The 16621-nt window shown below is 36.1% G+C and overlaps 1 protein-coding gene across 1 annotated transcript in view; it reads left to right on the forward strand.

The window, feature by feature from the left end:
- LOC105395080 (antichymotrypsin-2-like) overlaps window positions 1-10415 on the forward strand; it is a gene marked incomplete at its 3' end in the record, with an annotated part of 28706 nt that extends 18291 nt beyond the window's left edge. The window contains 1 exon segment of the mRNA NM_001305514.1: window positions 10131-10415. Coding sequence (NP_001292443.1) covers window positions 10131-10255 — 125 coding nt within the window.
- Window positions 10416-16621: the final 6206 nt, after the last annotated feature.

The raw sequence follows: 16621 nt of genomic DNA on the forward strand, positions 1-16621 counted from the left end.
TGATGGTGGTAAACCTCCAAAGTGGGATGAGTCAACCAAGCTCGTTCATCGTCGACCGTCCGTTTGTGTTCGCCATTCGACGGCGCTGCGTTCCTAGCTTGTTTATCGGAGCATTTCGCAACGCTTAGGTCAGTTACAAATGTAAAAATAAAAGATCGTATTCACGAATATGGGTTTGACTAAACAAAACATGAACTTGACATTAACATTTAATGACTCGTATTTTTGTGATTATGATAATCTGGAACTACCTACATATTAATATAATAATAATATGTGGGGACATCTCACACATGGTCATCCAACCCCAAGCTAGGCAGAACCTGTGTTATGGGTGTCGGATAGCTGATATATCTACATCTAAACAAATACATAGATATTAAATATAAATATCTGCCCCAGCCGGGAATCGAACCCGGGACCTTCGGCATAGCAGTCAGGGTCACTAACCACTACGCCATTCAGTCGTCGTATCATAAAGTTAAACTGAAAATAGCATCTGTACCTATGCGTAATGCGTATGCTAAATTTATATTTACTCAAGTACTTACCGAGTAAATAACGTGATAGCTCAAGTAAAATTAATATAAAATACAGTATTCATAAAGTCGTAAACCTAAATTGCATAAATATGACCTAATTATAAATGTACGGTGGCCTGCGGCTAAAAGTATACAGGCGGATTTTTAAAATAGCGATCCCTGATAATGAAGGGAACAGCTACATCTGTTATAAATCCGGGGACGTGTTGTGTGTGATGTGTGTAGCAGTGGTGTTTATGTGGATGTGCTTGATCAGCATGTGAGCTTGAGATCAGTATTTTAAAAACTCCGCCTGTATACTTTTAGGCGCAGGCCACCGTACTTATTTAAAAATTCAATCATTACCAAAATATTTTTTGTACATTAACGCCGAGCACCTTAAAAAAAATTTAAAAAAAAAAAAAAACACGCACTCACGCCTTGTACTAATGTACTCCCTTGCGGGGTAGGCAGAGGTGCATTACTGCACCCACTTTTGGCCAGAGTGTTATGTTAGTCCCAATGTAATAGGGGGCGGGCCTATTGCCATTTTACGGGCACATCCAAGACCCGGGAACAAATATCTGCCCCAGCCGGAAATCGAACCCGGGACCATCGGCTCAGTAGTCAGGGTCACTAACCACTACGCCATTCGGTCGTCCAAACAATAAAATAAACTAAGTTCATATAATTAAACCTACTCCAAAACCGAGATACCCAAACAAAAACGTTTACGTTCCAAAATAAATAAACACGACTCAAAATAATTGCAAGTTTACAAAAGATATTCTTTTTAGTCACCAAAACGGATAAATCATCGCCAAGTCATGTTTCCTATAATATGATAAAAATGATGGCATAATAATAAAATGAATATCATTAAATTTTATTTCAAACCAATCAAGCTATATTGTCGCTAAGTGGATATAACTAGCGCGCACAAGAGGGGGACGGGGACGGGGGGCCGTCCCCGTCCCCCTCCTCATTATAAGATATAAAGATATATTATACTAGGTACTTACTAATTATTTAATTCTAAAAGCATTTTAACAAGCGACTTTGGTTTACGGTACGATTACTTTTTTTTTGCTAGATATTTTTAAACTTTATATTAAATTTAAGCAAGCACTTGATGAGCAATAATTAAACATTTGTTCTAGCGTTTTCGAAACTTCGACCTGTGAGGGGATGAAATAAGGGTTAAAATTGTGTATGTAGTACGTCATTTTTGAAGATGAAACATTATATTACTTTTTATTTTGGCACTAAATAAGAAAAAAAATAGCATTTTAAGTGTAGTGGTGCAATATAAATAGGGGTTGAAAGTTTTATGGGTGTTGAGTTTTAGAAGTTTAATTTATATAGTACCTAAATCCGCTCATAGATGGCGTAGTCGGGTGGTCGTGTGGATCGCGGTATGGTTTGATCTTAGCTGATGTACTTTTAGTTTGTATGAATTTGCAGTAGGAATTAGAATCCTCAAAATCAACCAAAAATATGACTATACTTTACAATACGAGGTTTCTTTCATTGTCATTTGGTTTCGGTTCTTATGTGCTAGAAAACACAGAAAACAGAGTTTTTAATGGTTGTTCGTCATTTTTGAAGATAAAACTATGAAACTTAGTACGTTGGTGTTTTAGGATAAATGTGCAGAGATTTAGATTTTCTATAAACGGAATTCCCATGATTGACACGCACACGATATCAACGCACAGTCTAAACGGCTAAACATAGGCACTTGAAATTTAATTTAGTAAAGTAGCTTAGGTATAGGTACCGTTGATTCCCACAAAAACGGGAGTTAGCGGTTGAAATTCGGCATTTAGGCTCTTTTTAACAGCATGTGGATTTGATCTCGCACGCGGGATTTCCCCGCACGCGTTCATTCAAGTATTGATTGTAACGTGTGAAATATGCACGCGAGATGCGGGAAAATGGCGTGCTATCCCGCGTGCGTGATGAAATCATCATTTATCGCTTATTACTCTTAATTTTAGAAGATCAATTCAATTCAAACCTCGTATTCGATTCGATTCGAATCTATTCTATTCTATTCTATGGTATGCTATTCTATTCTAAAAATCTTAGTTCTTTCTGTCCGACTCCGACTACTTGGTCCAATCAGGCGGACCATATGTTCTAATTGCAAAGTAGTTACGAGTATGATAGTCCGATTCCTTAATCGATCCAACAGAAAAAAAAAGTTCACTTGGTCCGATCAGACGGACTAAGCAGTTGGACCAAGTGTTCAGAGGGTACCATAATACTTTCAGTGGTGGAGATAATGTCGAAGAGTGGGATAAGACGACACTCGTTCACCGTCGACCGTCCGTTTGTGTTCGCCATTCGACGGTGCTGCGTTCCTAGCTTGTTTATCGGAGCATTTCGCAACGCTTAGGTCAGTTACAAATGTTAAAAAATAAAAGATCATAGTTACGAATATGGGTTGGACTAAACATATTAATATAATAATACGTGGGGACATCTCACTCACGGTCATCCAACACCAACCTAGGCAGAACCTGTGTTATGGGTGTCGGACAGCTGATATATCTACACAAATACATAGATAGATACATATTAAATATAAATATATATCAACACCCAAGACCTGAGTACAAATATCTGCCCCAGCCGGGAATCGAACCCGGGACCTTCGGCATAGCAGTCAGGGTCACTAACCACTACGCCATTCAGTCGTCGTATTTTAATGTTAAACTAAAAATAGCATCTGTACCTAGGCGTAATGGGTATGCTACCTTTGTTATATTTACTCAAGTACTTACCTAGTAAATAACGTGATAACTGAAGTAAATGATGATGGGCACCAATATATGATATGGAAGCTGGGACCAGCACCAATAGAAATGAGTGATACGTCGTTGAAAAGGTATTTTTTTGCAGAATATGAATAACGGAAGCGCTAGTCTTGATTTACTGTCCAATTAAAATAATCGTACCTTGAAAGTTTTTATATTTTATTTCTGTAATTTTAATGTTTTTGTTAGTTTTTCACATTCATTTTTAATTTTTATAACAAAATGATCATATTTCATATAATATTATATTTGTTAATTATCTCAGTAAATAAAACCAGTTGAAAGTAATTTCTCCAATTTCAATAATACGTGTTTACGTGTATTACGCCCTGTCATCAGGAGAGAGAGTGCAATGCCATAGAAAAATACTTCCTTCCGACGAATATATTTCAAAATGGACAACTTATACGAATTTGTCGCCATAATACTTTTTTGCTCACTTGAAAAGAGCTATCCAACGATGTATGTCTCATCTTTATTGGACATAGGTCCCAAAACGCCCATTGTCATTTATACAGGGTGGCCCAAAGAGTGACATCCAAAGGAAAATGTTTGATTCCTTAAGTCAAGGGGTAGCCAAATCACCCCCATGTATGTTCAGCAATTTTTAGTAGTTTAGGAGTTATGATTTTTTTAACTAATTTTCTACGAAAATCGACCTCAGTGGATCAATTATGTTTTATTATGTTTTTTGAATAACTTTTTGAAATTATTTTTTATTTTTGTGTCATCCTCTTAAGTTTTTCTTTTAACCATAAAAGTTTCAGCTTCCTAGCTGTAATGTAAGTTAGTTATTTTTATGTCGAAAGTTCAAATTATATCATCGAGCTAGACTGCTCTGAATTTTCTACTTGAAATAAAAAATTGAAATAGATATTCTCATGGTCCCTTATTAATTTAAAAAACTCCGCAAGGTTCCAAAATAAAATAAAAATAAACTATTGCTTAATGGAGTATTATTTGCAGAAAACAGCCTTCAAAGGTACTTGGGTGGAAATTACCTAATTAGTAAATTGTTTCAGAAAGTTGAAAGATTCCTGTTATGTCATTACTAAGGACTAATTCAGTTAGAAAAAGTGAAAATGAAAATGAAAATATCTTTATTGTTAGAAAGTATACACACATTGTGTCCTGGCTCCCAAACTAGGATACCCTGTACTATGGGTAGCCAGGTTTTTTACTCGGAAAGTACTTACACACATTTAGGTACTTAAATTTAAATACATTATGACTGACAATGTTACAATTTAAGGTAATGTACATATGATAGATAAGTAAGCGCAGACAATAGTTACAATTATATACTGTAAGTATCAAATTAAAGGGAAAATAAAATTATTTACTATTATTTTTTATTAAAGTTACATTTTTGAATGTTACTAACTGTAACTACTCGTAAATTGTATAAGTAAGACCTAATTATAAATGTACTTATTTAAAATTACCATTATATTTTTTTGTACACGAACGCCTAGCACCAATTAAATTAACTAAGTCCATATTAATTAAACCTACTCCAAAAAAACGTTTACGTTCCAAAATAAATAAACACGGCTCAAAATAATTGCAAGTTTACAAAAGATATTCTTTTTAGTCACCAAAACGAATAAATCATCACCAAGTCATGTTTCCTATAATATGATAAGAATGATGGCACTATTTGCATACCATAAAAAATATATGAATATTATTAAAATTTATTTTAAACCAAACCAGCTATAATGTCGCTAATATCGTGGATATAAGAGCGGTGGTGGCGTAATGGATAAGGCCTCGTCCTCTCAGTTGAGAGGCCGTGGGTTCAAATCCTGGCCTGTACCAGTGAATTCTTTCAATTGTGTTTTCAATTAAGGAGTTTAAATACAATAATACCACGTGCTCTTACGGTGATGGAAAACATCGTGAGGAAACCTGCACATCTAGATTCTAGATGTGTATCCTAAGTGCATTGTACTTATTCCAAAACGGCGATTTGGTTCGCAACCTATCACGTGAGTACAAATGTGCTGCGAAAAGTGGCTACCCCTTCGGGGATTACAGTCGTGGGTGCATATGAATATGGATATAACTAGCGTGCACCGTCCCCCGTCCCCGTCTGTCATTAGAAGATATAAAGATATATTATTACTAGGTAGGTACTTACTAAATATTTAATTCTAAGAACATTTTAACAAGCGACTGTGGTTTAGGATACGATTACGATTACTTTGGCTTAGCGGGGTTACTAAAATGATACTCATAAAACAAAATATTGGTTACATCTACTTAGCGAAAATATACCATATCTGATTTGAAATAATATATTTAAATGGCGTTGATATAGTTTTATGGTCTGCAGTAAAAATATAATTAGTTTAATTTCTGCAATATTATAGGTGACATCATTTGGTGACGATTTATCCGTTTTGGCGGAAATTTCGAATTTATAGGAGGTAGAATTGAATAATTTTTGGTGGAGGATTAAATACAAGCCTCTTTATATTCATGCAATAAAACTAGTCATGAAAGTTGTAAAAGCAGAGATGCAACTCCAAAATTGCGTATCGTCTACACAATTTGGAATTTATTAAATTTATTACTTACTCAGTAATTTTACTTGTCATAGATTTCTATGTAACTATAACTCATACCTTGTCTCAAAAATGTAAGGGAAAAAAACGCTTGTCAATGATAATATCGACGATTATTCGATAAAAAAATTTAAAATTCCCCCCATAAAAAAACCAAACTTAAAAGCATATTAATATTATTTAAACACCAAAAAAACCGTGCTAAAAATAAAGTGGCGTTTTTTTTATAATTTGCAGTCGTGTTCGTAGCGATGAGGGCATCGTTTTACCACCCGGCGTTCGTCGCGGATCGACCATTCGCGTTTACCATCCGACACAAGAATACGCACTTATTCACTGGAGCATTTCTTATATAGATTAATACTAAATCATTTTGTATATGACTGAGTTTTAATTTAATATGTGTACATATACTTAAGTCTATGCCTTAGGTTTAGTTTCATATGTATTTCAATTGAATATCTGGCGTAAGCCAATTAAAATTGCCCACCTCAACTCGTAGAGATAATATTAATAAAAAATATTTAATGAAATTAAACTTTAGAAGACACATTTATTAATATATCTTCAAAATAAAAAAAAAATATCTGAGCACTAAGGTGCAATATGTAAAGCTGGTGATAATTAAATAAGTATACCGAAAATATATAATGTGATTTTAATACTCATACTTAGGTAATTACGTAGTTAATAGATAATAAGCACTGACAAAATTGTAAATATAAAACTGATAAATATTAATTAAAATAATTGAAATCTTTTCTTTTGATTCTACAGTTTTAACACTTAATTGTATAATAATATATTATGAAAAAAACAATGATATTTTACGTAGACTACCATTACCTAAACTTTATGAGAATAAGTATATTTAATATTTATGTAGATACCTAACTCTTTTTGTAGACAAAATACTTGTACTTACATTTTACATGTAGGTATGTATTGGCTTAGCGGGCAGAGGGTCATATTAATTTGCATGAAAATAGGGATGCTGGCTTATAATTTGCCCCAAAAATCCAAGATATTTACATTTTTTTGTTGTTTTTTCAGATTACCATAAATTTACATTTGACAATTATATTGATACAAAATACGAATCCTGTCCTGAAGAATTGTTTTACCAAAAGTTAATTAAATTTCTAGTAAACGAGATTCATATATTAAAAACTTGGTCTATCATTTCACCCTCTGTTTGCCCTTTACCTATATGTAACAAAAATATTAAAACAATCAGGTACTTAATTACAATTTTCATATTTACTGATAATCTTTAAAATATATTTTTGATACTTATTACACTAGTAAAAACTACTTATATTATTCTTATTTATAATTAAGTTTATAACAATAAAAGAAAATAAAACTAACGAGGCTTAGATATTAAGTGAATAAACCACCCCGAGACATAACTGACGAAAATGTGCCCATGATGCTCGCAGCATTGCCTCGCTGCACAGCCAGGGATATTCTTTGCATCAGGTATGCCCCAGAGCGGTTGTCGTAGCCTCGACTCCTCAAGCGGTGACCGATCGCCCTTACGAAGGCCTTTCCCTGTTCACCCCAGACCCCCGCGGTCTCCAACGCCAACGGGACAAAGATGTAGGTAGCCATCAACTGTCTGTACTTGTTGCATTTCTGCCTTGCATTCTTATACAATGTACATTACGTTCCATAAAATATTTATAATTATAAGTACTTTTTTCGGAAATTAGGTTGATAAAAAATTAAAAGTCAGTAAGTACTGCTTAGAAACATACATAATATGTGCTCACGACTGTAATCCTCGAAGGGGGGGATCAGAGGTGACTCGCTTGCGAGTCATCCGCTTTTCGCTGTACATTTGTGTACGTGAGCCGTATCGCCGTTTTTGATTGAGTGCAAATACAATGCACTGAGAGTTGTCGGGTAAGTGGACAACACGACTGTCAGATGTTTTCGAGCTGCCTGAAGGCCCCAGACTAGGCTTAACGACTGCTGCCGAAGTAGCAACAGGGCTGAACTTGCCGTCCGAAGCACGGAAGCGTCCAGAATAGAACCACTTGTCTGTCATAAATCGGTCACTCATCCAATGACTGACCGTGCCATGTGTTGCTAACCTATTACTATAAAAACACCTTCACTACATTACATAATAAGTTATATTTTCACATCCGTATTTTTTCAGATGCAACCACATGTTAGGTCTAACACGTAAATTTTGCAACTTTCCAGTTTTTTCCATGTTGCGTTCGGCGAAGATGGCCCACCCTCCGTTCGTGGCCGACCGTCCGTTCGTCTTCAGCATCCAGCAAGCCTCCACCAGCCTCTTCAGCGGAGCCTTCCTGGACGCATAGAATACATAATACATGACATACCTTTATATACTTATGTGCCTTCTGATTTGAGTTGATCCACCTAAAGCATGAACCTAACCTAACCTAACGTATAATTTAAGCTGCTTAAATAACAAAATAATTAGGTACGATATGCGTTTCAATTGAGAAATAATTTCCTAAAGGAAGATTTAGAGGTTCCGTCAGTATTATCTATCTATGGACGAGAAAAGAGATAAATATTTTGTGAAGCTGAATAGTAAAAAGTACTTAGTTGTAATCGCAATACCTAGCGTAAACGAAAATACCACCCTTATAATACACTTCCGAGCGGAGTTCTCATACAAATGTCGCATGTCGCTGCGTCTCAGTGTGGCCGGAACCGCTCCAAACAGAAGTGTACTCTGTTTTACGTTGCGGGGTTATCGAATCTCCCCTGATCACAGCCCGCCGTAATATAGCTTAAGCTTGCCAAATAAATCCAGGAGTAGGCTTGAATTTTATAAGTAAAATGATTCTAGTAAGTATAAATACGAGTAATTAAAATAGTACTCGTATGTACAGTGAAACGGTGAAACCTGGTTAAGTGAGACTTCAAGGGTCCTACAATATCGTTTCACTTATAGAGGTATTCCACTTACCCAGTGTCTCAGATATACAGGTATAAATAAATATCTGTCTCATTTACAGAGGGTTCCATTAATAGAGGTGAGAATACAGGTTATTTCAGTTATACAGGTGCGATCATTAAATAAAATTAATCCTAACTATATTATTATAATATTATAAATGCGAAAGTAACTGTGTCTGTCTGTCTGTTACTCTTTCACGCCAAAACTAATTAATGGATTTGAATGAAATTTGGCATACATATGGTCTAGACCCTGAGAAAGAACATAGGCTACTTTTTATCCCGGAATTCCAACCGGACTCAAACTCAAACTCAACTCAAACTCAAATTTTTTTATTCATCGTACAAATATAAAATTTTCTGATGAACGTCAATTTTTACAAATTACTCTCCGTTCGGATAAGGGGGGGCTCTTTCTGTCTAAGGAGAAGAACGGAGGCAAGAAACTCCTGAGCCATCTTTTCAAAAAAAGACTTAAAACTAGTTGGTATACAATACATATAAGCTTAATAATTATTATTATAATAATATGAGCAGAGCTAACTACTTATCACAGCCATGCATTAACGACAACTTTTTAAGGCGAAGCGAAGCTCGCGGGAACAGCTAGTTTAATATATATTTACAAACAGCTAGTTTATTTAATATATATCACGTAATGATAACGATTGTAGCTTTCGTTTTGGCATTTTTCAAATTTAAACATCTGTATGATAGTAAAGCGAAACTAAAACTGAAGGTAATTGATTAATAAATACATTGAACTGAACTGAACTGAACTGAAGCTCTGAATTTGTACTTACGTACTTGGAATTGCGTGTGGAATTTGTGGGTACAATAAGAATGAGTAAAACAAACAATTTTATCTCAGTTACAGAGGTTTATGCATATAAAATTTACTCGCTGTCCCAGTTATAGAGGTAACTATGATGATAAATCGAAAGAATAAATCCCAGATATAGAGGCTTTCCTCGTCCCACTAACAGAGGTAATTCAGTGCCAAAGTGTTGGGACCTCAGCATGAGTTCCAGCTATGAAGGTTTCTCACTTATCCAGGTCCCACTTAACCAGGTTTCACTGTACTAACAGAAATTGGTCGGATGCATCATTACCTTACCTTATACTCGTAGCACAGGTTCATAGCTAAGTTAGGCTTGAGGCCAATAGTTTAAGATCGTAGCTTTTATGCAATCAGTCCAGTTTGTAATTCCCCGCCAGTACCTAGCGCGGTAAATGAAGTGTTTAACAAGTTATAATACCTACCATTTCAGTGATGAACTTCGCGATGTGTTCAGCGATGATCGGCCCCACTCCCTTCAGCGCCGACCGACCCTTCGCTTTCGCTATTCGACACGCTGGCATCAGCTTCTTTAGTGGAGCTTTCTTCGAAGATTAGCATTCGTCAGTAGAGAACCACAAATAGGGTTTTTTATACATTTGTCCGCTATTGATGACCCCGAGAAGAGGTTTGCTTTTTAACAGTTCATGGTAACGAGTTAAGTGATGTCTGAAGGCAACATTGAGTTTTTATTTTTTCTATTAATAAAACGGGTATTACTCTAAGTTTATGATCTTCTTCTTAGCTTTTTTGTATGATAATTATATGAAGTACCTAAGTATAATAGGCAAGAAAGAAGGAGGCAAGTAAAAGTGTTCTAGAAATAAAACACAACATGAATAAGGAGCCTGATTTGACATGCTTACGTGTAAGTATAAAAATTTGAATCACACTCAGAATCGCTTAAGTTTACCTTACACCTTAGGTACACACACATACACCACAAAGCGGATAAAGCTAACGAACAACGAAGCACAGATACCATTCTAAAATTGCAACACAATACCTGTCTATGCAGCTATTATACGACTCCGTGAATTGAATGAGCGAAATGCAATCAGGCCATAGCCATAGCCCTACAAACATACAGAATGCCAGACAGGACTCGGCACTGGCTGTAGGGAAGTGGCTCGGTACAAGTTCAATTAAGGAACAATACAGGGAAGTCTTAACAGCGTTTTCTTGTTCGTTGCAGTATGAAAGAGAAGCAATTAGCTCGGGTAAAGTGAGAGCCCGCACAATGGTCGCGAGGGGAAGTGGGATAGCTTATGTAAGCACAGCTCTGTCTGCAAGTAGGTGAGACCTGAAACGCTGCTTAGGAGTTTTCTACAGGGGTTCTCTTGGCTAATTTAATAAATGCATTATGGATACCGGGGTCTATTAGTTAATTGCTTCGTAAAACGTTGTCATGAATGCTGGTGCTAATAAGTTTATGATCAACAACCAGATACACGGTGTATCCTACCCACTAGGTATCCTAAGTACTTAGACAGTACCCATTAGGTATCCTAAGTACATAGACAGGGTGGAGTTTTTCAGTGTAGCTCCCTCTGATGGTGTTAACAGGTGAATGGACCCAGTATGAGACTTTCATTATGAAACCAAATCCGATAGACTATAAAAAACAGTTTTTCATATATACTGTTATTATTGTTGTGTATCAATTATTTAATTAAAATTTACTATGAAAAGTCACTAATTAAACCCCACACTATAATGCATCGAGTAGGTACATACATGTGGTCGATAAGCTAATTCAAAATAGGTAGATAAGTAAACTAGTAATAATATTTCATTTCGTATTATGGTGCCTAATCGATGGCCAAGTTTGAGGGTCATTCAAAGCGGTTTAGTATGCAGGGTAGGGAGGAATATCCATTTGGTTTTCAATTTTATTTCCAAGTGCCGATGCTCGACTCATCAAGACAATTTTATTGCGGCATGAATTCCCAATTAAACGTCGGAGGTGGTTGTAAATTTGGGGAGCAAAACCCTATATAGTTACCTCTCTATGTCTATACTACAGGGCAGTTGCGATGGCGCCCCTCACTAGCGAATTAATTAGATCCTCTATACTTTATAGGCTATTCCTAAGATTTGTCACTGCTTTTAAGCAGGTGTAAAGTTTGAATGTGATTCATTATGTTTTTATGAGGTGAGTAGGGACTATACTGTGCGCTTAGTTAGATAATAAATTCCGTATCGTAGCATAGTTACCATAGCTAGATAATACAGATAATATAATAATAGATTTTAATTTTAATTTCATTTATATCATAAATAAATCCTATACAGAGGCAACATAATTTGCATTGTGAACAACTTTCGTATTTGTATAGGTATGTCTACTTGTAACTTTTCTTAATTAATAAGATTCATTATTTTAAAACTGTTGGCACAAAAACTTAGGAGATGAACGTGGGAGGTAAGACTTCAAAGAATTAGTTGTAAGCACACAGATAATAATCCATTTGAGATTGTTCTAAGAAACATTTCGACTGTTGCCTCTGATCTTAAATTTTGAAACGAAGCAGGAAAATCTCGAATCTGTCGTCCTCGTGCTAATAGGTAGAAGTAACGTTCATTCCTTTTTAAGACGAAAGTATTCAAAAGAAATAAATTTACGTCGTCTCAACATACAGGTAGGTACCTATTAAGCGGACCCACCATTACCGCTTTACATTATTCATGACGAGTCGGTATCTCCCTAACGATTCGGTTTGAGAACGAAACCTATTGTCGATAATGAAGTCAAGTTTTTTCTCCGTCGACTGCGAATTTTCTTGTCTTTAATTTACTTAAATTCTTCGCTGAATTTTAAACCAGCTTACTTAGTTAGTCTAACTGGGTTGACACGACTTTCCTTTTTGTATTTTTTCCTTACGTATTTACGGCAAAGCGTGGAGTGTGTACCTAACATTGAAAACAAGAATATATAAAGGAAGTTTCCATACACGAAGTGCGCCATTTAACTTGTGCAGATGACGTCAAAGGAAGTCACAAAACCGCTGCAGCGTCGAACTCTTTGACTCTTAGCGAGACTTGGGAGTTGTATTCACAAGTAGGTGTACTTACTACGGTATCTTAGTTCAGCTTTTGACTAAGTTTAAATTCAACGCCTTAAGTATCACAATGATATTCAGCGATGTCTTAGAAGTAACGAATAACATTGAATACTTACCAAAACAAACAAAAAATGCTTGAAATCTGTAGCCTTACACAAATATACCTCTACATTATGCAGTGAAGTGAAAAACATGTTTCTCCAAAAAGTGCTTCCTTGTCACAGCAGTAAGTAACAAGGTGTCCGCAGACGGCAGGCGTGCAGTAAGAACGCTGTGAGCCGCCCGCCTTCCGCTTCCTACGCCCAGCGCCGCCGCCCCCGCCCGCCCACGACGTCACACGACACGTCAACGTTTTTGCTCCTAATGTCCCGTTCGTTACTTACTGTTGTGCGACTTGAGCACCGTATGATATTAAGAATACGGCCCCGTATTCGGCAAGACAGCGCGATGCTACAGTGTAGTGCAGATTAGGTATACCCGTAGAGCTTTCAGGGATTATTGTGTTACATCTAAAGTATAATATGTACATATATGCTGTCTCTCTCTTATAGTGTACTCTAAGTTAAATATTTTCTAGTTTATTCTTGCCTCTATTGTGTAACACAAGCAATTTTTACATGGTTAATTTTGCTTGTGTACAGAGAATACAACACATGAAAGCCGCAACAAAATTTAGTAAGCCACTAACAATATCAAAGCTAACAATTCTGTCACAGATGGCGCGATCGCGTTAGGTTCGCGTCCTGTCTCTAAATAGCCTTTCAGGTAAGAGGCTTTAAGACTGACACAAATAATTCAAAGCGTCTCCTTGAGGAGCTCAAATTAATCAGATTGCCCTGTGCAGGTGGCCGGGGCCGCACCTGTGACCTCTCACAATTTGTACAGGTAACTTCAGTTTGCTGCGGCTAATATCCCACCTAAGTATTGTGACTAATGCCCGTGCCATGTGGTTTACTCAGGCGCGGATCCAGACCTCAAAATAGGTAATGGGCAAGTACAAAAATCTGATTTTGCCTCGCCTTGAGGTACTGATAGCTGTTTTTTGTTGTTGTGATGATAATATGATGTGTGCACAGTGCATTTTTAAATAAGTACCTAATTCAAAACTGTAAGACATAAATACTTACAGATTTTGAAATTTTTTACAGGCACAAATTACAATAAATCGTAAACAACATACATTTTAATGTGGATCACTTTATAAGCAAAATAGTTTTTAAGATAGCTACAGCTATTCTATCTATCAATTTTGACCCAAATACCTACAGAAGACAAAATTTATATAGTAAAAAAAAATAAAAATAAAATAAAATAAATAAACTGTAGGTAGATAACTGACATCCTGAACTCAAATTCAGACTACTTTACATTTCGCTCGCTGGTTCTGGCAGAATTACCAGCGCTGTATAAATTTTTGTACAACACATGCTGAGTCAGAGCCATTTTACTGACATAATACACACCTATGTCACTGTACCTATTGATGTTGTTTTGTATTTGTGATGTGTATTGTTTTAGTAAATAAACAATGTGTCTATGTCTACATTTGCAGTACTTATTTGCTTTGTGACCCCAACACAAGCAAGCTTGTGCTGAGAGAGTTGTCGGGTAAGTGGGCAACCCGACTGTCAGATGTTTTCAAGCCGCCTATAAGCCTCTGACCAGGTTTAACGACTGCTGCCGAAACAGCAACTGGGACTCATGGATTGACGTGCCGTCCGAAGCACGAAAGCGTAAAGAAAAGAACCACTTGAAATCAGTCACCCATCCAATGGCTGACCGTGCCAGTTGTTGCTTAACCTCAGTGATCAGTTACGATCACTAGTGATCAGTTACGATCACTGAAGCCCACTCAAATACGGACGCTTCTGTTACTAATTTAAGACAAGTTCACAATATAACTTTTTAGGGTTCCGTAGTCTACTAAGAGTCCTTATAGTTTCGTCATGTCTGTCCGTCTGTCCTGGCTCGTTCTCCGCCGTTTCTGCACCGATTGTGACAAAAATTGATCTAGAGATGTATTATGATAATGCAAAAATTGGTTTTTAAAATTATCGAAAAATTATTATTTTTTCCTCCCCTTCCCATACAACGAAAAATTACTTCGAGAAAAAAAATCGACTTAACCCATCGTGTATCGTTAAAAAGGTTTCTTTAAATACAACAAAAATTGCCTTGAAACCATGTGGATGAAACCCCCCCTCGAGATATATTAATACAAAGTGAAAATTAGAGCGTCCCCTCCCTTAACTTTTGAAATACTATTAAAATAATTCTGATATAAAATGTGCTGTACACCTCCTAGTAAGTACTTTCAAAGAAACCTATTAGCAGACTCTGTATCATACATGTTATTTTTATACAACTGACCAACTTAATTATGACCTGCAGTTGCCCTAACTAAATGGTAAATGGCGCTCTTGGCCGGTTTTTAGGGTTCCGTAGCCAAAATGGCAAAAACGGAACCCTTATAGTTTCGTCATGTCCGTCTGTCCGTCTGTCCGTCTGTCCGTCTGTCCGTCTGTCACAGCCGATTTACTCGGAAACTATAAGTACTACAGTGATGAAATTTGATGGGAATATGTGTTGTATGAACCGCTACAAAAATATGACACTAAATAGTAAAAAAAAGAATTGGGGGTGGGGCCCCCCATACATGTAACTGAGGGATGAAATTTTTTTTTTCGATGTACATACCCGTGTGGGGTATCAATGGAAAGGTCTTTTAAAATGATATAAAGTTTTCTAAAAAACATTTTTCTTAAAGTGAACGGTTTTTGAGATATCAGCTCTCAAAGTCGTAAAAAGTATGTCCCCCCCCCTCTATTTTTATAACTACGGGGTATAAAATTCTAAAAAAAATAGAGGTGATGCATGCTAATTAACTCTTTCAACGATTTTTGGTTTGATCAAAGTATCTCTTATAGTTTTTGAGATAGGTTGATTTAAGCTACGGAACCCTTTGTGCGCGAGCCCGACTCGCACTTGGCCGGTTTTTTTAAATACTTATATTGTTTGGGATCCTTCACATAGTTACGTAAAACGTGCAAAATTTCAACTACGGCTTATTTCCTAATATGGCTAATATTTTAGACAAAAGTCCTTGCATTTTAGATAGGACATAAGTAAAAGGTTTATTTTATTCTGGTTTTTCAGCCATAAATAAAAAAGCGAAGATTTAAAAAAAAGTGCCGCATTTTTAAAAATTATAATTATGTTAAGGACCCTACTTATACGAGTATAAATTGTAAATAAGTACACCAACAAATTTACACAACTTTTGTTATTATTTCTTCCACAAAACCCACTCAAAATTGGGAAAATATAAAAAAAACTGAAATTCTGGCCGTTTTTTCAAAAAAGGCTGTCTTTTAAATAACAAAACTACCTATTGACTAATCGAGATCAAGCTAGGTATATAGTATCGTTGTGCCCATACGTAAATAGACTAAATAGTGACTTTGGCTGTAATCCGTAACACAGACTCTTGAAGACATGACAGATTTTTTTTGGCTTTCGAGGAAATTATCTCATCATAACTATAAAAAAAGAAATTCGATAAAATAACTAAATTATAAAATCCCGTGGTTTGGTATGTCAAGTAATTTAGGTGATGGGCATGCCCACCTTGCCCATGTGGGTGGATCCGCGCCTGGGTTTACTTACTCGTAGCTTCCACCCATCGCATCTATTAGTAAGGTAAGTAGTAGAAAGGTGAAACTATAACTTTTTCGATTATAAAATAGCAGATGAATATAAATTGAAAGATGAGTGATGAGTGATGAGTTGATGACTGATGAGAGCTATCCCATCAGTCATATTTGTAGACACTCGGCAGATTAAATTGTGTTTTTTTAAT

The sequence above is a fragment of the Plutella xylostella genome, chromosome 22, assembly GCF_932276165.1.
Source record: "Plutella xylostella chromosome 22, ilPluXylo3.1, whole genome shotgun sequence".
Lineage (NCBI taxonomy): Eukaryota > Metazoa > Arthropoda > Insecta > Lepidoptera > Plutellidae > Plutella > Plutella xylostella.